The 26656-nt window shown below is 39.5% G+C and overlaps 3 protein-coding genes and 1 long non-coding RNA gene across 12 annotated transcripts in view; 1 reads left to right on the forward strand and 3 right to left on the reverse strand.

Annotated features, from left to right (window-relative positions):
* Positions 1–21468, reverse strand: part of LOC147520934 (serine carboxypeptidase-like 7) — a 51459-nt gene extending 29991 nt beyond the window's left edge. For 4 of the 5 annotated variants that reach the window (XM_086592446.1, XM_086592443.1, XM_086592447.1 and 1 more), the window contains exons 1-14: positions 21080–21468; positions 20790–20935; positions 20477–20553; positions 20231–20353; positions 19599–19701; positions 19465–19502; positions 19164–19265; positions 18974–19060; positions 18679–18861; positions 18500–18571; positions 18299–18420; positions 18018–18131; positions 17882–17930; positions 16729–17791 (exon numbers count right to left, since the gene is read on the reverse strand). In XM_086592446.1, coding sequence (XP_086448572.1) covers positions 17708–17791; positions 17882–17930; positions 18018–18131; positions 18299–18420; positions 18500–18571; positions 18679–18861; positions 18974–19060; positions 19164–19265; positions 19465–19502; positions 19599–19701; positions 20231–20353; positions 20477–20553; positions 20790–20935; positions 21080–21222 — 1443 coding nt within the window. In that variant the 5' untranslated portion in view covers positions 21223–21468 and the 3' untranslated portion in view covers positions 16729–17707. The remainder of the gene's footprint in view (positions 1–16728; positions 17792–17881; positions 17931–18017; positions 18132–18298; positions 18421–18499; positions 18572–18678; positions 18862–18973; positions 19061–19163; positions 19266–19464; positions 19503–19598; positions 19702–20230; positions 20354–20476; positions 20554–20789; positions 20936–21079) is intronic. The other variant, XM_086592448.1, reaches the window with a different exon arrangement.
* LOC147520939 (serine carboxypeptidase-like 18) lies at positions 177–12099 on the reverse strand. Its single transcript, XM_086594352.1, has 14 exons — positions 12035–12099; positions 8922–9186; positions 8728–8883; positions 8482–8604; positions 2321–2423; positions 2187–2224; positions 1886–1987; positions 1696–1782; positions 1401–1583; positions 1222–1293; positions 1021–1142; positions 740–853; positions 603–648; positions 177–512 (listed from the first exon to the last, which is right to left on the reverse strand). The coding sequence occupies exons 1-14, from the start codon at positions 12097–12099 to the stop codon at positions 429–431; spliced, it is 1560 nt and encodes a 519-aa protein (XP_086450478.1). The 3' UTR covers positions 177–428.
* Positions 15288–17617, forward strand: LOC147520940 (uncharacterized). Its single transcript, XR_015212922.1, has 2 exons — positions 15288–15889; positions 16064–17617. It is a non-coding gene; the product is annotated as an uncharacterized LOC147520940 (long non-coding RNA).
* A 1294-nt stretch (positions 21469–22762) lies between the features above and the next one.
* Positions 22763–25710, reverse strand: LOC147520941 (uncharacterized). 5 transcript variants are annotated; one of them, XM_086592453.1, is made up of 5 exons: positions 25351–25710; positions 24604–24691; positions 24463–24532; positions 24089–24361; positions 22763–23993 (listed from the first exon to the last, which is right to left on the reverse strand). In XM_086592453.1, the coding sequence occupies exons 1-5, from the start codon at positions 25446–25448 to the stop codon at positions 23854–23856; spliced, it is 669 nt and encodes a 222-aa protein (XP_086448579.1). In that variant the 5' UTR covers positions 25449–25710; the 3' UTR covers positions 22763–23853. The 5 variants fall into 5 exon arrangements, with proteins under 5 accessions (XP_086448579.1, XP_086448580.1, XP_086448578.1 ...); XM_086592454.1 differs by having other exon boundaries at positions 24104–24373; positions 25351–25707; XM_086592452.1 differs by having other exon boundaries at positions 24089–24373; positions 25351–25707.
* Positions 25711–26656: the final 946 nt, after the last annotated feature.

A 26656-nucleotide genomic window follows, 5' to 3' on the forward strand; every position in this document is an offset into this window, starting at 1 on the left:
AATTAAAGTTTCCATGGTTCACATCTTCAAAGGTTCACGTCTCTTTATACAGAATTTACACTAGAACTAGATACGTATCAACGTATCATACATAAATGCTGATGTGATCAGGCTGCAACAAGTTAGAAACTGCAAACTTGGAAAAGAAACTGCAGATGAAAACTACACTTACTACCAAAAATCCAAAGTAGTTGTGGATTATTTTGTAATCTTGCTTCTACAAGTTGCTTACTTGGTTTCCAAATTCAAATAAGAGACAAACTAGTAAGTGCAAACACCAAGAATTCATAGGCCCATAAAAAAAATACCAAATAAAAAGGAGTTCACAAAAATAAAAGAGTTTTCCCCGCATAGTCGAGGTGAGCATGGGGACGTCAGGATGCCATCAATAATAGTGCGGTCGCAACAAGTTGTGTCTCAACTCTCAACTACAGAGGATTGTAAGATAACCACCTAGATAACATGGCAAGGCATTCCTCTGGCTTGTATTCTGGAGCCGTGTGTCCCCCATCCTGGAGAAGCAAATACAGAATATTGGATTGCATAATGTATCATATCATTACTAGACTTAATAACAGAATTAAGGAGAGGTACATTCTTACCTTAACAGTTGCAAACGTCATGCGGTTAGAATATGTCATCGTATACCTGCTGGGAAAAGAATATACTGCTAGTTATCAGATTTTGTAGAGAAGACTAAGGTGGTTGAAACTTGTAAGTTGTAACTAAAAAAGTTTACCCTGCGACTTGACCACTGACGAACCACGGTCGCCAGTCATCTATGATAGAATAGTTGAGGGATTTTATCCAGGCTAGGGTACCCAAGTGATTTATAACCTTGTCATGGTCCCCACTGCAAGGAAAAGTAAAATTAGTATTTGTAGCAATTCAACAAAAGATTGGAAATGTAACCAATTGACAATGGATTTTCTTTAGTTGACAACTCAACAGAACGAAACTAGAATAAACTTGCTGACCCTTAAACCTTTAGCATATAAAGGGAAGGTGAGAGATATACACCTGTATATCAAAGCACGATAGCCTCTAGTGCTGAGATTCTGATGATAAATTAAACTGCTTTGAACGTCTCTTTCCAAAGGTAACACCTCTTTTTTGCACCTTACCCATGTGTTTATTGATCCCTGAATGTCATCACAGAATTCCGAATTGATGTTAATTATATCCCACCTCGCTCTTTCAATAGCTGTTAAATAATCATACCTTCTTGATGTGGAGAGCATTGCGAACACTATCGTCATTAGCCCAGTACATGAGGGACAGATGCGTAAAACCCTATATGGTGAAGGTGAATGATTAGGTATTTCTGAAAACTTCTTAGCATGTGAAGAGTATGCACTAACATACTTACATGCAAGCTTAGTGAACGGGACGAAACTTACCCTGCACTCAGACTCGGGGAAAAGCAAAGCTGGAAATTTCTTTCCAAGGGATCTACGATCTCCTTGTATCCTTCTTTCCAAAGGTAACTCTATAGTGCAGTTGTTGGGATCCGAAATGCAGTTGGGCTCCGTAAGATTGCAGTTGGGCTCCAAAATATGGTCGTTGTTCACCCTTTTATCCCACTATTAAACGCAAAAGAAAATTTGATTTTACATGTCTTTGACAGTTCCAAGAGGACTTAAAACTTAGAAGCCCAAGGAAGAGAGAAAAATCCTCGCACAGTCGCACTCCCACCTCTAAGGCAGCTCCAAGATTCTTAACACATTCGACGTTCCTAGGATCCACATTTACATACTCTCCTTTGCAACTCCTTTTCGTCAGCTGCAAAAGTGATAAAAGTAAATATCGCTTGCACCTCAAGAAGAGCAAGTTATACAAGGACAGAATTCAAAAAATTGGAAGGTATTGTGGAGAATAGAATTACCTCATAGAGTTCGTCTGTTATAAGTGCCATCCTATGAGCAAATGGAATTTTTGAATTATCATCGAAATACTTATCTGTTAGTGGGTTCCCCAATAGATATCCCTGGGGCATTACCATAGACCGATAGATTCAAGCTTAAACTGAAAATAACATGTTTAATACGCGCCATCTTATGCAAAGTGACCAGTGACAGGATCCTTTGAATGAGAGAATGAAGAATAAACAACACAATGCGAAGACACAGAGTAAACTCTTAAGATTACACAACAACATGCATTAGAATTCACTTCAAAGTATGTACCTTCAGATTGATGAGTGGTTTGTGCTGAGTTTCAATACCTGCCACGCAACCATTAACCACATGTTAAAACAAACCTGGGAGGCTGGGAAAGAAAAATTAAATTTGTAGGATGACCCAAAGTAACAAAAACTCACCATCTGCTATATCCTTGGTAATGATTGGAATAGTAATGCCACAATATGAATCACCGCCAATATAAAGTGGATTGTTGTTGAATTCTGGGTGATCAATCAACCACTAGCCAAAGATCATTCCAATTAGTTGAAAAATCCATAGATAAAAAACACTTGGACAGGATGTTGTGATAGATCATTGTGTTGGAGTTATCCCTCACATGAGGAGAGAAAACTGAGCTGGAGAGAAACGGAGCGAATTCGGCTTCGATTTGTCGAGGCCAGGCCAGATAGAATGACTTCAGCGCTTCGCCGGTTCCATAGAATAGAGGCGACCAGCGCTCATAGAGGCGACCAATTCCTCGAACTCCAAGACATTGAAGCCGCCAGTCTAATTTCGTGGTCCTTTCTTTCTGATTCCGCGAATTTGGTTTTGGAGATAAAAACCAAAATCAAGGTTTTGGAAAACCTAACCTAACAAGTCGGGAAGGATTGGAATCCGGACTAAAACAAAGAGAGAACCTTTCTGAGAGATACAACCACAGAAAGAGATAAGAGTGATCTAGTAAGGTGAGAGACTATAGGAGAGATTGTAATCTTCCTTCCCACTTTATTAAGAACTGGCTCTTGTGGAAGTAGGCATCATTAGCGAACCACGGTAAATCTTTGTGTTGTGGTTTGCTTTTACTGCTTTACATTATTATCTGTTGTTAATAGTTGTTTAGCGAGTTGGGCATGTTAGTATAGGTTGTAGTTGATATTTAGATTTTGTCCGGAGTTGAATTGTGTTCAAATACAAGTTATCTGTGTAGTGGGGGAATCGATTGGTATTGATATAATCCCCAACAAGTGGTATCAGAGCCTTGGTTAGAATAGCCTAGGGTGTTATCCGAATCTTAATCGGGCGGGTGTTTTGAAAAATTCCCGAGAGAAGATTTGAGGTTAAATAACTTGTAGAGATGGACCATTCCGTGAACACTTCGTTATGATGAGTCCGAATAGGAAGAACTACACCATCCGAAAGCCAAGATGGAAGACTTGCTATACCGAAAGGACTTGGCACTTCCCATGAGAATGAGGGGAGTAAAACCGTAAAAAGAAAAGGCGATGAGGCCGAGGGAAAAAAGCTTGACGAAAAAGCGATTGGATACATTCGACAATGGATTGACGACGATTGTCTTTCACCATGTGGCCCAAGAAACTACGACCTTGATCTATGGAATAAACTCGAAGACCTTTATGAGGAGGAAGCCTGACGTGGAAACAAAGTGCTAGTCGTTAAGAAGTTTGCGGATTAACGGGCACCAAGAAGGTTCTTCAATGTCCGAGCATCTTAATGAAGTATGCGTAATATCATCAATCGATGCATTTGATGAAGATCAATTTGGGAGACGGTTGAGGCTTTGTTTCTACTAGGCTCTACCCAAAGTTGGGAGACATTAGCGGTTTCTCTACATGGAGCGACCAAGGATGGAATTGTTACCATGGAGATGGCTACCACGCCTTTGTTGAATGAGGAGACTAGAAGGAGTGCAAGAAGCGACTCTTCTCACTCGCAGATCCTTTTCACGCAGAAACGGGGAGAGGTCGAGCCGAAAACCATCTCGTTCTAGAGGTGATGATTAAGTATAAATCTAGGGGTGAAGCTAGAACTCCTAAAGCGTAGAGGCAATGTTACTATTGTGCCACAAAAGGCCACTTCGGATATGAGTCGCGAGACCGAAGAGGGATGAGAAGAATAACCGCGGTACATGAAGACATGGTGCGAGGAACGGAAACACAGCAGAGATACTACCGCACTAGTCGGCGACTCCAGGTGGGAATTGTGTCGATTGTGGTGTCTTTGTCTTAGTACCTCATGTCGTCGATCTGAGTGGGTGATAGATACAGAGCATCCTATCCGCCACACGCGCCGCGAGGGATTCTTCACTACCTACAAACATGTGGTGAATATGGTGAAGTAAGGATGGGTAACGATGGAGTCTCAAGATTATAGGCATTGGAGATGTTCATGTAGAAACCAATGTCGGCTACACCTTGACACTCAAGGATGTAAGACATGTCCCCGACATACGGTTAAGCCTAATTTCGGCCGGAAATTAGATGACGATGGCTTTGTAAACTCGCTTTGGTAACGGGTATGGAAACCGAAAGCGGATGTTCCATTGTAGCGGCCGGAGGAAAGAAAACTTGCTCTCTTTACAAAACACGCTAGTTTGTGTAAAGCGAAGCGAATCGCGTAAGAAGAAGCTTCATCCGAATCGTAGCACAAGAGACCGTGGTCACACGGGCATAAAAGGGATGGAAGTTCTTGCTAAGCAAAGGCCTTGCCGGACATTAAAGGTACACATTTAAATACATGTACTCATCGTTTGGTAGGAAAGCAACACGCGGGGTGTCTTTCCAAAGATTCCCGCCTCACAAAAGGATATCGTCCTTGAGCTAGTGCACCACGGACTTATGTGGTCCTATGAGTGAAGTCCCACCAGTGGGGAGCCGTGATTTTGACATTCATTGATGATGCGTCAAGAAAGATATGGGCCTATAGTCACCAAGACCAAGATGAAGTACTTGGCGCGTGTTTGAGAAATTCCACAAAGATGGTGGAAAGAGAGACTGGGAAGTTGTTGAAGTGTATTCGCCGGATAATGGGGGTGAGTACATTGGGCCATTTGAAGAGTATTGCCGAGTCATGGGATTAAGCCATGAAGCGCACCGTTCCCAAGACACCGCGGGAACAGATGGAATAGCAGAGAGAATGAACCGCATTGTCAGAGGGATGAGATGCATGCTATCTCACTCTAAGCTACCTATAAGCTACTTGGGTAGCGAAGCCATGCGTCTGACCGTGCATGTGATCAACCCGTCACCCGAAGAAAGCCTCAATAGTGACTATCCGAGAGAGTATGGTCGCAGAGATGTTGATTATGGATACTTGAGGTATTTGGGTCGCGGGGCATTTGTGCATATTCGAGGGATGAGAGATCCAAGCTTGATGACAAAGCCGCGGTTGCATTTTTCCGGTTATGGAGATGAAAAGTTTGGTTACAAACTCTATGATCCGATTAACAAGAAGGTAATCCGAAGTCGAGATGTTGTGTTCTTAGAAGACCAAACCATAGCGGACTTTGAGGAGGTGAGAAGTTCTGAGGCTTTCACCAATGATCTTGTTGATTCGAGAACCGAAGTTCCCTACCGTGGAACGTCGCGAAAGGCATTGAGAATCTGCGAGAACCATGAGTTTGAAGCTCATGATGAGAATCCTATTGCTCATGATGGGATAGAACCTATTGGTATAGAAGATCTGGATGAGATGCATGAACCACCACCGAACAGCAGAAGTGCAACCTCCCGGGCACACCCGGCCGGATGGGGCAAGGAGGTCCGACAGAGGAGAATAGCTTCAACTGTATCCACCACATAATGCGTGCATCTACTATCGGATGGTGGAGAACCTATGTACTATCAAGAGGCACTTGAAGCGTACGCATAAAAAAAGTGGTTGAAGGCCATGCATGACGAGATGGATTCTTTGCATAAGAATCACACTTACGAGTTAGTTGAGAAACCCACGGGAAGAAAAGTTCTCAAGAATAAGTGGATATACAAAGTCAAGCATGAGGAGAACAATCCTCACCCAAGGCATAAAGCTCGCCTTGTTGTGAAGGGGATTCGGTCAAAGAAAAGGGATTGACTTTGATGAGATTTTCTCTCTGTAGTAAAGATGACTTCTATCCCAGGGTGGTATTGGGTATGGCCGCAAGTATGAACCTAGAGGTTGAGCAGACTAGATGTTAAGATGACTTTTCTTCATGGAGACCTTGAAGAAGATGTCTACATGGACCGGACCAAGGGGGTTTGAGGTCAAAGGCAAAGGAGCACCTAGTATGCAAGTGATAAAGAGCTTGTATGGGTTAAAGCAAGCACCGAGACGATTGGTACATAAAGTTTGATTCCTTTATGGCGAAGCAAGGATACAAGAAGTCCGCTTCCATCATTGTGTGTTTGTTCGAGATTTCCGATGGGGATTTCATTGTGGCTATTCTTGTATGTGGATGATATGTTGATAGTTGGCCCAAACATCAACAAGATATCCAAGTCAAGAAAGACTTGAGTAAGTCCTTTGAGATGAAGGATTTGGGTCAAAACAAAGCGGATACTTGGGATCGCGGATCACTCGTGATGAAAAGAGTGGGAAGTTGTGGCTTTCTCAAGAAAGCTACATTGAAAGGTGTTGAAGAGATTCAACATGGATCAAGCCTACCCGGTCGGTTAATCGCTTGGGTGGCGGTTCAGCATGACCAAAGAGATGTGTCCTAAGGGTGAGCATGAGCAGAGTCGGATGGAAAAAGATTCCTTATGCATCCAGCGATTAGGCGGTTGATGTATGCCATGGTGTGTACTAGACCGGATATTGCTTTTCGCCGTTGGGGTTGTGCGATTCTGTCAAATCGGGTAAAGAGCATTGGGAAGGTGTTAAGTGGATATTGAGATATCTCAAAGGCACTTCCAAATCATGTTTGTGCTTTGGTGGAAGTAAGCCCTTACTTGAAGCGCTAATCACCGATGCATGGGCATGTGATGTTGACTCGATGAAGTCCACCTCCGGTTATCCGGTTTTGCGGGGAGCGGTTTCTTGGCAATCTAAGTTGCAAAAGTGTGTTGCCTCTCCACTTCTGAAGTGAGTATATTGCGACCAACGAGTGTTGCAAAGAGTTGCTATGGATGAAGAGGTTCTTGACGAACTAGAATTTAAAAGCGAAAACAAAATGTAGTTCTATGTGGCGGTCGAGGCGCCATCCACTCGAGCAAGAATCCGAAGTTTTCATTCTAGATCCAAGCACATACACGTCGTTATCATTGGATTAGAGAAGTACTTGAAGACAAGCATTTGTGTATCGAGAAGATCCATACCGACAAGAACGGGTCGGATATGATGACCAAAAGTCTTACCGAAAGGTAAGTTTGATGTTTGTTGTGCTATTCTTGGGAATGGCGACACCTCCTCTGCTGATTTGGCAATTGCATGGAGGTAACCCCCACCGCTCGGGGGGAGATTGTCGAGTTATCCCTCACATGAGGAGAAAAAACCGAAATGGAGAGAAACGGAGCTTAATTCGCCGGATTTCGAGGCGAAGCGCTTTCGGATATAGAAGCGCGACTTCGGCTCGAGTTCCGATAGAATAGAGGCTAACCAGCTATCATAGAGGGCGACCAGCCGAACTCGATTACATTGAAGCGCTACGCCAAAAGAAGCTCCAGCTTCGCTCTAATTTCGTGGGCCTTTGCTTACAAGATTCGAATTTGGTTTTGGAGATAAAACCAAAATCAAGGTTTTGGAAAACCTAACCTAACAAGTCGAGGAAAAGGATTGGAATCCGGACTAAAACAAAGAGAGTGAACCTTTACGCAGAGATACAACCCTCGTAAAGAGATAAAGAGTGATCTAGTAAGGTGAGAGACTGTAAGGAGAGATTGTAATCTTCCTTCCCACTTTATTAAGAACTGGCTCTTGTGGAAGTAGGCATCATTGGCCGAACCACGGTAAATCTTTGTGTTGTGGTTTGCTTTTACTGCTTTACATTATTATTTGTTGTTGATAGTTGTTTAGCGAGTTGGGCATGTTAGTATAGGTTGTAGTTGATATTTAGATTTTGTCCGGAGTTGAATTGTGTTCAAATACAAGTTATCTGTGTAGTGGGGGAATCGATTGGTATTGATATAATCCCCAACACATTGATGTCTTGCATGATGGACTAAAAATATCGTGTCAATGAGGCAGGTGCAGTAAACAATTTATCTCATACTGAGGAAGGGGCACTTGGTATGTCCTGTTAAAACTTAAAACTGCTCATATATAAGGCTCTAGTCATCTAGAGATGTGAGCATACTGCTGCTGATGTGAACCGTGTGATTTGCATTTGTTTTTCGAACTTTTGGCATCGAGTACTATAACATGACATGAGCCACTTAGCATTTTAGGAATCCGTGAATCTCCTTTTGACTTCAACGTCAATAATGCAGAGCAACCTATAGAGCCAACACATACCAATTCGAACGAATTCACCATTCAGTATATCTTCTATATCTCTTTCTTTTTATGTCCACTTCCACAGACTCTAAAGCGACGAATATATTTATGTGGCTTTCATGAGCTAAGTGTATCTGAAGGGCTTCCCCACCTTTCTTAAGAAGATATAAGTTTGTCGAGATGATTTTGTGTCACTGCTGTTCCATCCCAGCAAACTACTCGAGTACGAGAATCCAGTACCAACAGGTGCATCTAGAAAGATAATGCTGCAAACCTGGAAGTTCATTGCTACCACATCAATAGCAAAACCTTTAAAAGTGATCACCCTCGAAGATGGCTTTACAAGAACCATATTAGCACAAACAGAAATGACTTAAAATGCTTCATTCAATCATACCTTTGTCCAAGAGTATGGATTTAACACAAATGAAGGCAAGCCGCTCCCACTGTAGTCATTGTTGATCCTTAATGGACCTACATGGAACCAAAGGATTATGGGACTGTAGTATCCACCTCTTTTACAAGTACATCTGCCAATGCTCAAGTATTCTAAAACTCATAGGGTGTTTGCTTTGACACTTAATTGTTGACTGCTACAACGGTTAAATAGTCATTAGAAACACAAGGTAACGAGATTGAAGATCTGTTGAAGAGAAACCCCCTTCGATTCTGGTTTGATATAATGTGATTAATGAAAAAACATGGATCACCTATTTGCAAAACAAGTCCACTGAGAGCTGAGCAACCAGGGCCTCCTGAGAGCCAAAGCATAAGAGGGTCCTCTTTGGGGTTCCTTTCTGACTCGATGAAGTAATAGAATAGTTCCACGCCATCTGACTCATCTACATTAACGTATCTGAATTTGGAACATGTTGTGAATAATTAACTGCGGAAACAACGTTACCCACAACAAACGGATCAATCCTACACAACGATCAATCCTTCACACTAGACAAGACTTCAACACCCTCCAAGCAATATCCCAACACTTCTCAATATCAAATAACAAGCATATAAAGTAAAACAATTAATGCAAAAGAGAACCAACCACAAGACAAGGATATATCGGTGGTTGACGAATTTGCCTCACGCCCACACTAGCGAGATCCAAGCTTTACTACAAGTCCGAGTAATGACACAAGTCTCTCAATTCACTCACAAAGAATGAACACTCAACTCACAAAGAATTGTTCTCTTGTAATCACTCTCTTTTCTTGTTTTTTTGGAAAAGTTAGGTTTTCCAAAAGATCGATTTTGTTTTATACCAAAACCAAAATTTCATGATTCTTATCAAATGAAGCCCACGAGAAAAAAGCTCCGGCGGGCGCGCTACCCTCCTCTGCGCCGCGGTATGTGTTAAAGCCATGGCGCTGGTCGCCTTCTTCTTTGGCTGGTCGTCGCTAAAATCACTGAGTCATGAGCGCGAAGTCGCGCCCACTCCGAAGGCGCCCCTCGATCGTGAGAAACGAAATTTTCTCTACATTCTCCACCTCGGTGAGGTTTTAACACATAAAACCAAGCCGAACACATCCAAAGAAGAACACATCCATCCGTAACTTCGCGGTCAACCGCCCGAAGGCCATGCCCACAAAGGGCCACCCACAAAAGAGTGTCTTGCTCACAAAGAGCCACCCACAAAGAGTGTCATGCTCACAAAGAGCCACCCACAAAGAGTCATGCCCACAAAGGGCCACCCACAAAGAGTGTCTTGCTCACAAAGAGCCACCCACAAAGAGTGTCAGGCTCACAAAGAGCCATCTCCACAGAGAGTCATGCTCACAAAGAGCAATCACGCCCACAAAGGGCCATGCCTACGAAAGGCATCAATCAACAATGCATGAGCCTCCACCATTTGTGGAGTACCTCCAACCAATGTTGGAACTCAACTCCATAGAGAACCTTCTACAACCCAAAACCACATTTGCCGCTTAGGCAATGAAACAAATTGCCAAGTACAAAACTTGTCACGAGCCTCCACCATTTTCTGCATATCCACCGACCAATCTCTGTAATGAGCATCTCTAACAGCTTCCTTGAAGCTATCTGATTCATCATCTGCAATATTCAATCGCGTAGGCAACCGAGTCCCACACCATAATGCTTCAATCGGGCTTATCATGCCCGTGACTTCATAACTTGTTTCACACTTCTCTTTGGCTTTGATCTAGCCAAAGTTTGTTTCTTTCAGGTTGTTGTAACTCTACTTCTTGTTGAATAGTTCTTTCACTAAGAACCTCACTCTCTTTAGCATCCTCGACGCTTCTATCTCAATCACTTGAGATTGTATAGAATCACCCTATTTCCGGCCTTCTCCTACTGCTAAAAAATAGCACCGGGTTTCATCAAAGGTAACCTCATGGCGACCCGGGAACTTGTGGTTCTCTAGACACCCGCAATCCGTATCCCTTTCCTCCCTTTGCATAGCCCAAGAATATTGCTTTCCTAGCTTTAGAATCAAGTTTACTATCATTCATGTGGTAGTAAGCACTAGATCCAAACACTCGCAAAAGTACCATAATCACCGGTTTCCCTGTCCACACCTCATAAGGTGTTTTGCGATCTATCACGGAACCGGTGATCTATTATACAAGTAACACGCCATGGCCATTTGATCGCCCGGAACTCTTTTGCCAAGATTGGCATTGGAAAGCAAACACCTAGCTTTCTCAAAACAACGTCGTCGATTCATTCTCTCTGCTAACCCATTCTGGCGCGCCGTGCCCTCGGTTTCATCGATTAATGCGGCAATTCCTTGTTCGCACAAAACTCTTGGAAAGGCCTATATGTATACTCGATTACCATTGTCGACTCAGAAAAGTCTTCACCTTCCTATTTGTGCGATTCTCAACCTTTGCCTTCCACTTCTTAAATGTCTCAAAACTTCATCCTTGGACTTCAAGATATATACCCACACATAGCGTGTATAATCATCGATAAAAGAGACATAATACCGTTTTCCTCCCTTAGAAGCCACTCTAGAAGGTCCCCAAACATCCGTATGCACATAATCCAGATGCCTCTCGCCTTTGTGCTTGCTTGTACCGAACTTGACTCTGCTTTGCTTGCCATAGACCACGATGCTCATGAGAATTCCATACTTGGTTTCTCCAAGTCTTTCAAGAGTCCCAAACTTTGCCTGACTCGGACAATCCCTTTTGCTCATATGCCCAAGGCGATATGCCACAATTTTGTGCACTCGGAATCATCACTACATGTACCCATTTGCTACATCACCTATCAACGTACTACCCAACAAAGTATACAAGTTTCCATGTCTTTGACCGCTTCATAATGACTAGAGAGCCACTAAGAATCTTTAGGACTCCACCATTTCCCACAAAATTGTGGCCTTTGGAATCAAGGTACCAAGAGAAATAAGGTTCTTCTTTAACTCGGGAACATGTCTCACATCGGTTAAAGTCCTCACTACACCATCATGCATCTTGACCCGTATAGTTCCAATCCCAACCGCCTTACAAGCAACGCGTCATTGCCCGTCAAAGCGGAACCTCCACTCAAGTTCTCATAGGTAGCAAACCACTTCCTATTTGGACACATGTGGTAGGAACACCGAATCAAGAATCCATGTATCGGTCATGTGGTCGTCTTGTGTAGACACCGAAAATCTTACATCATCCCTTATCGGGTTTTAAGACTTGCTTCACTAACATCCTCATTCTCAAACTTACCACTCATCTTGTTACTCTTTTTCGGCTAGAGCAATCACATAGATAATGCCCTTTTCTTTGCAATTGAAGCAATCAGACATGTTTTAAAGGCTTCTTCGAACTACCCTTCCACTTGCTTGTGGAAGTCATCTCATCTCGACATCACCCTCGCCATCTTTTCTTTTGCTTCTTTATCAAACTTCTCTACTTTAAATCTAGCATTTGACATCTTGGGAGCCCCTTTTTCAAGTCACACACAATAACCCAAAAAATTATCTCACTCAGGAATTTTATCGAACACCTTGTCTACATAAATTTCGAGCACTATGGTTCTTTACCAAAACTCAAAATCCTAGGTCGTATACCTCGCCCGATACCAATTGTTGTGAATAATTAACTGCGGAAACAACGTTACCCCACAACAAACGGATCAATCCTACACAACGATCAATCCTTCACACTAGACAAGACTTCAACACCTCCAAGCAATATCCCAACACTTCTCAATATCAAATAACAAGCATATAAAGTAAAACAATTAATGCAAAAGAGAACCAACCACAAGACAAGGATATATCGTGGTTCGACGAATTTGCTACGCCCACACCGGGCGAGATCCAAGCTTTACTACAAGTCCCGAGTAACAGACATAAGTCTCGATTCACTCACAAAGAATGAACACTTCAACTCACAAAGAATTGTTCTCTTGTAATCACTCTCTTTCTTGTTTTGGAAAAGTTAGGTTTTCCAAAGATCGATTTTGTTTTTATACCAAAACCAAAATTTCACTGATTCTTGTAAGCCTCCACGCGGAGAAAAAAAGCGGCCTGGCGCCACTCCCCTCTGGCGCCGCATGTGTTAAAGCCATGAGCTGGTTAAGCCTTTCTTTGAGCTGGTCGCGCTAAATCAAATCGGAGTCATGAAATAGCGAAGTCGCGCTTCATTCTGGCCTGGATCGATCGTGAGAAAACGAAATTTTCTCTGAGAACATAACTTCACCAATTAAAAATGTGCACATATAATTTAAACATGTGTTTCATTTGCTTTAGCATTTTTGCTATGTAATCATGTTGTTTGCACAAGACATAAATATGAGATAGTAAGTAATTAGGAACTCACCCGGTTTCAAGTTGGAACGGAGCGGACCTTTGATAACTGGTAGAGTTCTTACTTTTGAGCGGAAGAGTGCTACCACTTCAAAAGAAGAGCATTCCAGTAGAAGCAGCACAAGTAGAAGAATAAAATGCATTGAATCTAACATAAAGCGAAGCGGTTCAAGGGAATGTTGTAGGAAAATAGGATAGGCTTCTTTACTAGTTATGCACTTATGCTATCGAAGAAGAAAAACAGAGCAAATTTGATAATAATAGCAGCGGCCCGCCAACCGTAATGTTATAAATGTGGTTAATAATTGAGATATTATTAAACCGCGTGTTTTATGAATGACCCGGCTCTGGATGGGATACGAATAATGGGTACGCCCATATCTATCCAGATTTCAAAGAAAGATATATAAATATCATAATATGTTCAGAGATATATACGACTATAAATATCGGTGATATTTTGATGATATTTGGAGATATTTAGCGATATTTTATGTATATAACAATTTTATTTAATATTTACTATTATATTTTAAATAAATATAAATAATGTATCATAATATATCAAAAAATATTAACAATATTTATCGATATTTTAGATATATCTATGATATTTGTATGTGAAACAATGTCAAATATCTCCAAAAAAGAAGATATATCCACGATACATATCTAGAAATTGAATATCGATAAATACTCATATCCTGATATTTTGTATTATGGGTACGTCTATTGCCAAGGAGAAAAACTTGGGTCCTCGCTTAGGACCGAAATGCGTCCAAAGCGGCTGAAGACCACACATTTGTCATGAATTATTATTGAAAAAGAAAATACGAAAAAGTTTGTCTTGAAATTTTGGTTAATCAATTTCAATCCAATAAAATAAATTTTCTTTTGTATTGATGTCATGAATATCTAATATCTTTTCATCTGAATGAACAATCTGTTTAGATTTTGACGCACCTCACCCAATGTGACTTTTAATTAATTATTATGAATAAACCTATGAGTAATTAATTCTATTCTTTCCCGGCCCGCCATGCTTTGTTAAGTAGGGGCTCTGTTATTAGTTCAAATCTGAAGTTGAAGTCAGATGGCTGCCCAGACTCAATCCTCTCACAGGATGAACGGTTCAGCTCATCAAAGTTCTCTAATCTTTCTCACCAGAATAGACAGTAAAACCCCTTGATTCAGCTATACAGACCAAAACATCTACGCATTGCTGATATGAAGATATGTTCATTCAATTTGCTATTTTGACCCCTGATAGTATGTGATTGTAGACTAGTTGTTTCTTTTGCCATAATGCCATAAACACTTTTCGTAAACTGTTGCGTGTGATAAACTTTGTATCTCAAATCTCGCTGGTTACTTTTTGGTTTCTACGTCAATTGCTGCTCCCTACCAAAAAGTAGGGAAACAAGGTTAAACTTCACAGCCTACAGATGACAGCAGCGTTTTAACAGGATTTAATCACGTTGGAAAGCTCTTTTGAAATCGTTGTGAAACCGAAACTGATTAGAGAACCAGGATTTTTAAAGTCTTCAAAAGTTCTATATGACTGAGAATTATGATACTCCTGCTTAGAGATCACTATCATCATTACTGAATCTTCAGTATCCTTAAAAAAAAATTGCATGACAACTATGGTAGTCCTGATTCCTGAATTTAGGGCTAATAAATCCACCAGTGGCCTCAACAAGGGAAATCATTCACAAAGATCTTCTGATACTCTACAATACTAACCAAGTAATCACCCCCTTGCTTCAATCTTTTTTTTTTGCACGCAAGTAAGGAGTAGTATTACGAATAAAAGAATGTTGCGTGTTCTCTCCCATAAGGCTTTGAGCCACAGCCAATGAATCACATTCTATCCATAACTTCAGCCATCCTCTACGCACGGCATGTTCTGCTGCCAAGATGATTGCCCAATATTCTGCTTCAAAGTTTGTTACTACTCCAAGCCCTTGTGCAAGAACACCTAGTATCTGATTTTCTTTATCCCTAAAGAGAACACCCGCACCTCCATTACCTGGGTTGCCAATAGAGGAGCCGTCGGTGTTGGCTTTTATCTCCTCGATCTTACGGCGGGATCCACTTGACTTCTTTGATTATAGGAACTACTGCAGGCTTGCAAGTGACTCCCAATCTGTGAAGGAATGCCAGGTTCATGCAGATATGCATAGTGGCATTGGACAGCCACGATGCTATTTTCACTTCCTTAAGAATATCTCTTTTGAATCGATCTTTGTTGAAAGATCTCCCTTCAAAAAAAAATTTGTTTCTAGTTTTCCACACCTGCACCGTGATATGCACCACACCGGCATTCTATAGTGTTTTGACAATCGGGCTTCTATTGTTAATTGCTTTGATCAATTCTCGGAAGCTATAATTTGTGATCCTAACTTCAAAGACTCCTGCAAACCAATCCCAAATTTCTCTGACAGTAGGACAATCCCATAACATGTGTTCCACTGTTTCTTCATTTCTTCTACATAGTCGACATCTAGACGCTAGTTTGATACCAGCTCTCTTCACTCTATCATCAACAACATGAGAGACTGTCTCCCAAGGGGTAATTCCTTTCAAAGGAGGAAAAAAAAACGCTAGAGAAGTCGCGTTGAACAACGTTTTCCATTAATCTATTAGCTGCCTTCAACGTTTTCCGTGTGGACGAACCATTTCTTATTTTCTTTGGTCCACTAGCTACTATGGTGCAATTCCTCCATTGCTGCTGCAAGAAAGATGAACGTGATTAAAGGCAGCAACTTCAGAACTATTACAGGTAAGTCTTTTTGCCATCCTTTGGTGTTTCCGTCTGTTTTGGGCAGTAGGAACAAATGACTCTCCTGAAAGAACAACAGCATCAAAGACAACTCCATCCGACCAAAATCATAAACATTTTCTTAACGAATCAAAACAAAATTTTCATACTAATTCTAACCTTGGTCATTTCCAGCATTTGGTTCCTGAACAGCACCACAACTCATTTGTTGATTTATATTCTCATGGAGGTAGTTAAGGGGTTCCACCTCATTGTCTTCTTCAATTTGTATGCCATCGGTTGAAGGTAAAAGAGGCCCAATCATCTTTCTTCGACACGAAGCCGCTTCTTTAAGTTTCTTCTTTCGAATTCTCTTCCTTTAAGCTCTTGTGAGCTTCTTCTGATGAGAGCCAGAATCACTACTACTATCCGAGCTCTTTTCTTCTAAATCTTCAAAAACATCTAATTATGGAATTTATCAGGAAATTGTATGTGAATATCGAGATTATACTATGACAAATCTATAGTCAAACATAGAGTTATGTGATTACCTAAACTGGGATCTGGGTAAATACGATGACAAACAGACGGAAACAAATGTGATGGCATGACACATACTCTTTGAATGTTAAGACGAAAATAAGCAAATGGAAAATGAAGAAACTCTTCTGGAAAAGGAGAAAACAATACAAGTAATAAAATTAAATGTTAAAAAACTTTTCAATTTTTTCTTAATCTATTAGTAAAAAAAAAACAGAGAAAGCAATATGACAAAACGAAAAAAACCAATCGTAAACCAGAAATTTTAATCCAGACATATTCTTTAGATAAAACCTTATGAAATATAAAATTAATAATACCTTAACCCAAATGGGTGAGAGGCTATCAAGGATGACAGATCATGAGGTCTGGAGGTCCATATGACGCTGAAGTAGAAAGTAACCTTCTCTAGTGACATTCCCAAGCCATATCTGAGAAAATGCCACTCCAAACACAAGGACAGAAAATTTTGGCTCATCACTATAGATGCTAACGATAAGGATGATTCATTAATGGATCATTAATTCCTTTTTCGTCATTTGGGTCTTTAGTCCTTGGTCCTTACCTCTCTTCAGTGTCTATCACTCTATGAATTTCGTTGTGGTTCATAATTGAGATGATATGCATCCTCAATATTGACAAGTATTGTACCAGGAACGATTCATACTTTCCAGTTTCCTCATCCTTATATATATATTTTTTTTCCGAGCAATGTCACAGCAACGCACTTGTTGGTAGTTAAGTACATGCTACCTTACAAAACTTACGGCGTTGAGCCTGTCAATTTACAGAACTCTGGCGGCTGCAACGTTAGGATATTATTGTACCCAATTCGAGCCTGTCAATTCTTTTTTCGGATAAGTTCGTTTGCTCAATTAAAGTTTCCATGGTTCACATCTTCAAACGTTCACGTCTCTTTATACAGAATTTACACTAGAACTAGATACGTATCAACGTATCATACATAAATGCTGATGTGATCAGGCTGCAACAAGTTAGAAACTGCAAACTTGGAAAAGAAACCGCAGATGAAAACTACACTTACTACCAAAACTCCAAAGTAGTTGTGGATTATTTTGTAATCTTGCTTCTACAAGTTGCTTACTTGGTTTCCAAATTCAAATAAGAGACAAACTAGTAAGTGCAAACACCAAGAATTCATAGGCCAATAAAAAAATACCAAATAAAAAGGAGTTCACAAAAATAAAAGAGTTTTCCCGCATAGTCGAGGTGAGCATGGGGACGTCACGATGCCATCAATAATAGTGCGGTCGCAACAAGTTGTGTCTCAACTCTCAACTACAGAGGATTGTAAGATAACCACCTAGATAACATGGCAAGGCATTCCTCTGGCTTGTATTCTGGAACCGTGTGTCCCCCATCCTGGAGAAGCAAATACAGAATATTGGATTGCATAATGTATCATATCATTACTAGACTTAATAACAGAATTAAGGAGAGGTACATTCTTACCTTAACAGTTGCAAACGTCATGCGGTTAGAATATGTCATCGTATACCTGCTGGGAAAAGAATATACTGCTAGTTATCAGATTTTGTAGAGAAGACTAAGGTGGTTGAAACTTGTAAGTTGTAACTAAAAAGTTTACCCTGCGACTTGACCACTGACGAACCACGGTCGCCAGTCATCTATGATAGAATAGTTGAGGGATTTTATCCAGGCTAGGGTACCCAAGTGATTTATAACCTTGTCATGGTCCCCACTGCAAGGAAAAGTAAAATTAGTATTTGTAGCAATTCAACAAAAGATTGGAAATGTAACCAATTGACAATGGATTTTCTTTAGTTGACAACTCAACAGAACGAAACTAGAATAAACTTGCTGACCCTTAAACCTTTAGCATATAAAGGGAAGGTGAGAGATATACACCTGTATATCAAAGCACGATAGCCTCTAGTGCTGAGATTCTGATGATAAATTAAACTGCTTTGAACGTCTCTTTCCAAAGGTAACACCTCTTTTTTGCACCTTACCCATGTGTTTATTGATCCCTGAATGTCATCACAGAATTCCGAATTGATGTTAATTATATCCCACCTCGCTCTTTCAATAGCTGTTAAATAATCATACCTTCTTGATGTGGAGAGCATTGCGAACACTATCGTCATTAGCCCAGTACACGAGGGACAGATGCGTAAAACCCTATATGGTGAAGGTGAATGATTAGGTATTTCTGAAAACTTCTTAGCATGTGAAGAGTATGCACTAACATACTTACATGCAAGCTTAGTGAACGGGACGAAACTTACCCTGCACTCAGACTCGGGGAAAAGCAAAGCTGGAAATTTCTTTCCAAGGGATCTACGATCTCCTTGTATCCTTCTTTCCAAAAGTAACTGTATAGTGCAGTTGTTGGGACCCGAAATGCAGTTGGGCTCCGTAAGATTGCAGTTGGGCTCCAAAATATGGTCGTTGTTCACCCTTTTATCCCACTATTAAACGCAAAAGAAAATTTGATTTTACATGTCTTTGACAGTTCCAAGAGGACTTAAAACTTAGAAGCCCAAGGAAGAGAGAAAAATCCTCGCACAGTCGCACTCCCACCTCTAAGGCAGCTCCAAGATTCTTAACACATTCGACGTTCCTAGGATCCACATTTACATACTCTCCTTTGCAACTCCTTTTCGTCAGCTGCAAAAGTGATAAAAGTAAATATCGCTTGCACCTCAAGAAGAGCAAGTTATACAAGGACAGAATTCAAGAAATTGGAAGGTATTGTGGAGAATAGAATTACCTCATAGAGTTCGTCTGTTATAAGTGCCATCCTATGAGCAAATGGAATTTTTGAATTATCATCGAAATACTTATCTGTTAGTGGGTTCCCCAATAGATATCCCTGGGGCATTACCATAGACCGATAGATTCAAGCTTAAACTGAAAATAACATGTTTAATACGCGCCATCTTATGCAAAGTGACCAGTGACAGGATCCTTTGAATGAGAGAATGAAGAATAAACAACACAATGCGAAGACACAGAGTAAACTCTTAAGATTACACAACAACATGCATTAGAATTCACTTCAAAGTATGTACCTTCAGATTGATGAGTGGTTTGTGCTGAGCTTCAATACCTGCCACGCAACCATTAACCACATGTTAAAACAAACCTGGGAGGCTGGGAAAGAAAAATTAAATTTGTAGGATGACCCAAAGTAACAAAAACTCACCATCTGCTATATCCTTGGTAATGATTGGAATAGTAATGCCACAATATGAATCACCGCCAATATAAAGTGGATTGCTGTTGAATTCTGGGTGATCATTCAACCACTAGCCAAAGATCATTCCAATTAGTTGCAAAATCCATAGATAAAAAACACTTGGACAGGATGTTGTGATAGATCATTGATGTCTTGCATGATGGACTAAAAATATCGTGTCAATGAGGCAGGTGCAGTAAACAATTTATCTCATACTGAGGAAGGGGGCATTTGGTATGTCCTGTTAAAACTTAAAACTGCTCATATATAAGGCTCTAGTCATCTAGAGATGTGAGCATACTGCTGCTGATGTGAACCGTGTGATTTGCATTTGTTTTTCGAACTTTTGGCATCGAGTACTATAACATGACATGAGCCACTTAGCATTTTAGGAATCCGTGAATCTCCTTTTGACTTCAACGTCAATAATGCAGAGCAACCTATAGAGCCAACACATACCAATTCGAACGAATTCACTATTCACTATTCAGTATATCTTCTATATCTCTTTCTTTTTATGTCCACTTCCACAGACTCTAAAGCGACGAATATATTTATGTGGCTTTCATGAGCTAAGTGTATCTGAAGGGCTTCCCCACCTTTCTTAAGAAGATATAAGTTTGTCTAGATGATTTTGTGTCACTGCTGTTCCATCCCAGCAAACTACTCGAGTACGAGAATCCAGTACCAACAGGTGCATCTAGAAAGATAATGCTGCAAACCTGGAAGTTCATTGCTACCACATCAATAGCAGAACCTTTAAAAGTGATCACCCTCGAAAATGGCTTTACAAGAACCATATTAGCACAAACAGAAATGACTTAAAATGCTTCATTCAATCATACCTTTGTCCAAGAGTATGGATTTAACACAAATGAAGGCAAGCCGCTCCCACTGTAGTCATTGTTGATCCTTAATGGACCTACATGGAACCAAAGGATTATGGGACTGTAGTATCCACCTCTTTTACAAGTACATCTGCCAATGCTCAAGTATTCTAAAACTCATAGGGTGTTTGCTTTGACACTTAATTGTTGATTGCTACAACGGTTAAATAGTCATTAGAAACACAAGGTAACGAGATTGAAGATCTGTTGAAGAGAAACCCCCTTCGATTCTGGTTTGATATAATGTGATTAATGAAAAAACATGGATCACCTATTTGCAAAACAAGTCCACTGAGAGCTGAGCAACCAGGGCCTCCTGAGAGCCAAAGCATAAGAGGGTCCTCTTTGGGGTTCCTTTCTGACTCGATGAAGTAATAGAATAGTTCCACGCCATCTGACTCATCTACATTAACGTATCTGAATTTGGAACATAACTTCACCAATTAAAAATGTGCAAATATAATTTAAACATGTGTTTCATTTGCTTTAGCATTTTTTGCTATGTAATCATGTTGTTTGCACAAGACATAAATATGAGATAGTAAGTAATTAGGAACTCACCCGGTTTCAAGTTGGAACGGGAGCAGACCTTGATAACCTGGTAGAGTTCTTACTTTTGAACGGAAGAGTGCTACCACTTGAAAAGAAGAGCATTCCAGTAGAAGCAGCACAAGTAGAAGAATAAAATGCATTGAAACTAACATAAAGCGAAGCGGTTCAAGGGAATGTTGTAGGAAAATAGGATGGGCTTCTTTACTAGTTATGCACTTATGCTATCGAAGAAGAAAAACAGAGCAAATTTGATAATAATAGCAGCGGCCCGCCAACCGTAATGTTATAAATGTGGTTAATAATTGAGATATTATTAAACTGCGTGTTTTATTCAGCGTTTCTTTGAACGAGTTGCTTTCTATCAAAAATGACCCGGCTCTGGATGGGATACGAATAATGGGTACGCCCATATCTATCAAGATTTCAAAGAAAGATATATAAATATCTCGATATGTTCAGAGATATATACGATTATAAATATCGGTGATATTTTGATGATATTTAAAGATATTTAGTGATATTTTATATATATAACAATCTTATTTAATATTTACTATTATATTTTAAATAAATATAAATAATGTATCATAATATATCAAAAAATATTAACAATATTTATCGATATTTTAGATATATCTATGATATTTGTATGTGAAACAATGTCAAATATCTCCAAAAATGAAGATATATCCACGATACATATCCAGAAATTGAATATCGATAAATACTCATATCCTGATATTTTGTATTATGGGTACGTCTATTGCCAAGGAGAAAAACTTCGGTCCTCGCTTAGGACCGAAATGCGTCCAAAGCGGCTGAAGACCACACATTTAGTATCGACATACAAAATTGATGTCATGAATTATTATTGAAAAAGAAAATACGAAAAAGTTTGTCTTGAAATTTTGGTTAATCAATTTCAATCCAATAAAATAAATTTTCTTTTGTATTGATGTCATGAATATCTAATATCTTTTCATCTGAATGAACAATCTGTTTAGATTTTGACGCACCTCACCCAATGTGACTTTTAATTAATTATTATGAATAAACCTATGAGTAATTAATTCTATTCTTTCCCGGTCCGCCATGCTTTGTTAAGTAGGGGCTCTGTTATTAGTTCAAATCTGAAGTTGAAGTCAGATGGCTGCCCAGACTCAATCCTCTCACAGGATGAACGGTTCAGCTCATCAAAGTTCTCTAATCTTTCTCACCAGAATAGACAGTAAAACCCCTTGATTCAGCTATACAGACCAAAACATCTACGCATTGCTGATATGAAGATATGTTCATTCAATTTGCTATTTTGACCCCTGATAGTATGTGATTGTAGACTAGTTGTTTCTTTTGCCATAATGCCATAAACACTTTTCGTAAACTGTTGCGTCTTTTCGTAAACTGTTGCGTGTGATAAACTTTGTATCTCAAATCTCGCTGGTTACTTTTTGGTTTCTACGTCAATTGCTGCTCCCTACCAAAAAGTAGGGAAACAAGGTTAAACTTCACAGCCTACAGATGACAGCAGCGTTTTAACAGGATTTAATCACGTTGGAAAGCTCTTTTGAAATCGTTGTGAAACCGAAACTGATTAGAGAACCAGGATTTTTAAAGTCTTCAAAAGTTCTATATGACTGAGAATTATGATACTCCTGCTTAGAGATCACTATCATCATTACTGAATCTTCAGTATCCTTAAAAAAAAATTGCATGACAACTATGGTAGTCCTGATTCCTGAATTTAGGGCTAATAAATCCACCAGTGGCCTCAACAAGGGAAATCATTCACAAAGATCTTCTGATACTCTACAATACTAACCAAGTAATCACCCCCTTGCTTCAATCTTTTTTTTTTTGCACGCAAAAGAGTAGTATTACGAATAAAAGAATGTTGCGTGTTCTCTCCCATAAGGCTTTGAGCCACAGCCAATGAATCACATTCTATCCATAACTTCAGCCATCCTCTACGCACGGCATGTTCTGCTGCCAAGATGATTGCCCAATATTCTGCTTCAAAGTTTGTTACTACTCCAAGCCCTTGTGCAAGAACACCTAGTCTCTGATTTTCTTTATCCCTAAAGAGAACACCCGCACCTCCATTACCTGGGTTGCCAATAGAGGAGCCGTCGGTGTTGGCTTTTATCTCCTCGTCTTCTGGCAGGATCCACTTGACTTCTTTGATTATAGGAACTACTGCAGGCTTGCAAGTGACTCCCAATCTGTGAAGGAATGCCAGTTCATGAACAGTATTATGCATAGTGGCATTGGACAGCCACGATACTATTTTCACTTCCTTAAGAATATCTCTTTTGAATCGATCTTTGTTGAAAGATCTCCCTTCAAAAAAAAATTTGTTTCTAGTTTTCCACACCTACACCGTGATATGCACCACACCGGCATTCTATAGTGTTTTGACAATCGGGCTTCTATTGTTAATTGCTTTGATCAATTCTCGGAAACTATAATTTGTGATCCTAACTTCAAAGACTCCTGCAAACCAATCCCAAATTTCCCTGACAGTAGGACAATCCCATAACATGTGTTCCACTGTTTCTTCATTTCTTCTACATAGTCGGCATCTAGACGCTAGTTTGATACCAGCTCTCTTCACTCTATCATCAACAACATGAGAGACTGTCTCCCAAGGGGTAATTCCTTTCAAAGGAGGAAAAAAAAAACGCTAGAGAAGTCGCGTTGAACAACGTTTTCCATTAATCTATTAGCTGCCTTCAACGTTTTCCGTGTGGACGAACCATTTCTTATTTTCTTTGGTCCACTAGCTACTATGGTGCAATTCCTCCATTGCTGCTGCAAGAAAGATGAACGTGATTAAAGGCAGCAACTTCAGAACTATTACAGGTAAGTCTTTTTGCCATCCTTCGGTGTTTCCGTCTGTTTTGGGCAGTAGGAACAAATGACTCTCCTGAAAGAACAACAGCATCAAAGACAACTCCATCAGACCAAAATCATAAACATTTTCTTAACGAATCAAAACAAAATTTTCATACTAATTCTAACCTTGATGGTCATTACCAGTATTTGGTTCCTGAACAGCACCACAACTCATTTGTTGATTTGTATTCTCATGGAGGTAGTTAAGGGGTTCCACCTCATTGTCTTCTTCAATTTGTATGCCATTGGTTGAAGGTAAAAGAGGCCCAATCATCTTTCTTCGACGGGAAGCCGCTTCTTTAAGTTTCTTCTTTCGAATTCTCTTCCTTTGAGCTCTTGTGAGCTTCTTCTGATGAGAGCCAGAATCACTACTACTATCCGAGCTCTTTTCTTCTAAATCTTCAGAAACATCTAATTATGGAATTTACCAGGAAATTGTATGTGAATATCGAGATTATACTATGAAAAATCTATAGTCAAACATAGAGTTATGTGATTACCTAAACTGGGATCTGGGTAAATACCCATGTCATGAACAGTTGCGGCTGGTTCTTCTCCACTAAAATCTCTCTGCAGTAGGAGAAATTCACTTTCATAGATAACGAAATTGAGAAACCAAAATTCTAATAACTAGGGCTTACTTGAGGCGATGACTGCTGGGGGTAGAGTATGTTGAGCAGGGTCTCATGAAACCTTCGTTGCTTCTCTTCTTTCATTGCGGTCCTTACTCTGCTTGCGAAGGCAAGGCCTTTTATTTGCTCACAAATGATGTAGAAAGGGTTGGGAATGTACAATTTAATTGTAGTTACTCTTTCCCAATTACCAAACTATACAAAATGAAAGAACTATCATGTAGAAAGAACCATGCTGCCACGGACAAAATGAACATCAACGTATGTCAGAAAATCATGTAGCAAATATCTATATCCGATGTAAACTCCCAATGTTACCACTCTTTAGGGGGGATGGGGATGGTTCTTTTCCCCAGTTTTGTGTTTTTAAGTGTGCTACAAGCATTTGCTCATAAAAATTTATCAAGCAACTACAGACTACTATTCGACAAACTGACCACAAGCACAACGTCTGAAACGGTAGCCCAAATACGATGACAAACAGACGGAAACAAATGTGATGGCATGACACATACTCTTTGAATGTTAAGACGAAAATAAGCAAATGGAAAATGAAGAAACTCTTTTGGAAAAGGAGAAAAAATACAAGTAATAAAATTAAATGTTAAAAAACTTTTCAATTTTTTCTTAATCTATTAATAAAAAAAAACAGAGAAAGCAATATGACTAAACGGAAAAAAACCAATCGTAAACCAGAAATTTTAATCTAGACATATTCTTTAGATAAAACCTTATGAAATATAACATTAATAATACCTTAAACCAAATGGGTGAGAGGCTATCAAGGATGACAGATCATGAGGTCTGGAGGTCCATATGACGCTGAAGTAGAAAGTAACTTTCTCTACCGACATTCCCAAGCCATATCTGAGAAAATGCCACTCCAAACACAAGATAAGGATGATTCATTAATTCCTTTTTCGTCATTTGGGTCTTTAGTCCTTAGTCCTTACCTCTCTTCAGTGTCTATCACTCTATGAATTTCGTTGTGGTTCATAATTGAGATGATATGCATCCTCAATATTGACAAGTATTGTACCAGGAACGATTCATACTTTCCAGTTTCCTCATCCTTATATATATATTTTTTTTTCCGAGCAATGTCAACAAGCAACGCACTTGTTGGTAGTTAAGTACATGGCCCAAAATATCGCCGAGATATCCGATATCTCGCCGATATATCTCGTTTGGTACTGTCAATTTACAAATATCCACCGCGGCTGAACCCCTTTTTTTCGGATATATCGAATTTCCGATATGAAAGTTTATATCGCCCGAGATAATCGATATTTATTAAATATATTCGTGTTGACTTTTGACCAATTGTTAATAATTTAATATTGAAATTTCGAAATATCCGATATATCCAGATATATCGTGAATATCCGGTATATCGGTGAGATATCCGATATTTTAGAAACTTTGGATGGTCACCAACAAAACCGAGGATATCAGAGATATCCGATATATCCGATATATCTCGGTTTTGGGTACACCGATATATTAACCGATATCGAAATTTTGGGCCTTGGTTAAGTACATGCTACCTTACAAAACTTACGGTTGAGCGTCAATTTTTAAAAAACTCTGAACGAACTTTAGGATATTACTTAGATTTTGGACGGGGCATACCGGATCTATTAAATATTTTGTGTCTTTGAAAAGAACTTTTACAAAATGTCTCACAAAAGTGAATAGGTATCTCAATTGGATCCTTAGTTTTCAAGATGTACCATAATCGGTTTTAAAATTATTTCGGTTTATTTTCATAAAAATATATTATGATTCAAAAAATTTCCACGTAATTTTCAAAATAAAATTATCTTCAACTCGATCTAGCATGTCATGATAGTTTTATTAGATTTATGGTGATTTAGCGAATAAATTTTTCGAATCGAATATATTTTTATTGAAAATAAACCAAAATAAGTTAATGAAAGCGAATGACATATTAAATAAGACTTGAAACTAAGGATCAAATTGAGATAGTCTCTTCACTTTGTGGTTTAGAATATTAATCCGTAATTTTCAAATGAAATTATCTTAAACTCAATCTAAATTT

This window comes from Coptis chinensis, chromosome 2 (assembly GCF_015680905.1).
Source record: "Coptis chinensis isolate HL-2020 chromosome 2, ASM1568090v1, whole genome shotgun sequence".
Classification (NCBI taxonomy): domain Eukaryota; kingdom Viridiplantae; phylum Streptophyta; class Magnoliopsida; order Ranunculales; family Ranunculaceae; genus Coptis; species Coptis chinensis.

Excerpts from the sequence above, each read along its gene's own strand:
- LOC147520939 (XM_086594352.1), bottom strand. The coding sequence starts at position 12,099 with ATGTCTGATTGCTTCAATTGCAAAGAAAAGGGCATTATCTATGTGATT. Across the intron at positions 8,605-8,727 it reads ATCCATACTCTTGGACAAAG|GTTTGCAGCATTATCTTTCT; the intron begins GTATGATTGAAT and ends ATGAACTTCCAG. Across the intron at positions 2,225-2,320 it reads TACCAAGGATATAGCAGATG|GTATTGAAACTCAGCACAAA; the intron begins GTGAGTTTTTGT and ends GTTGCGTGGCAG.
- LOC147520941 (XM_086592452.1), bottom strand. The coding sequence starts at position 25,448 with ATGTCGGTAGAGAAAGTTACTTTCTACTTCAGCGTCATATGGACCTCC. Across the intron at positions 24,692-25,350 it reads TCTCACCCATTTGGTTTAAG|AGTAAGGACCGCAATGAAAG; the intron begins GTATTATTAATG and ends CTTCGCAAGCAG. Across the intron at positions 23,994-24,088 it reads TACTGGTAATGACCATCAAG|GAGAGTCATTTGTTCCTACT; the intron begins GTTAGAATTAGT and ends TTGTTCTTTCAG.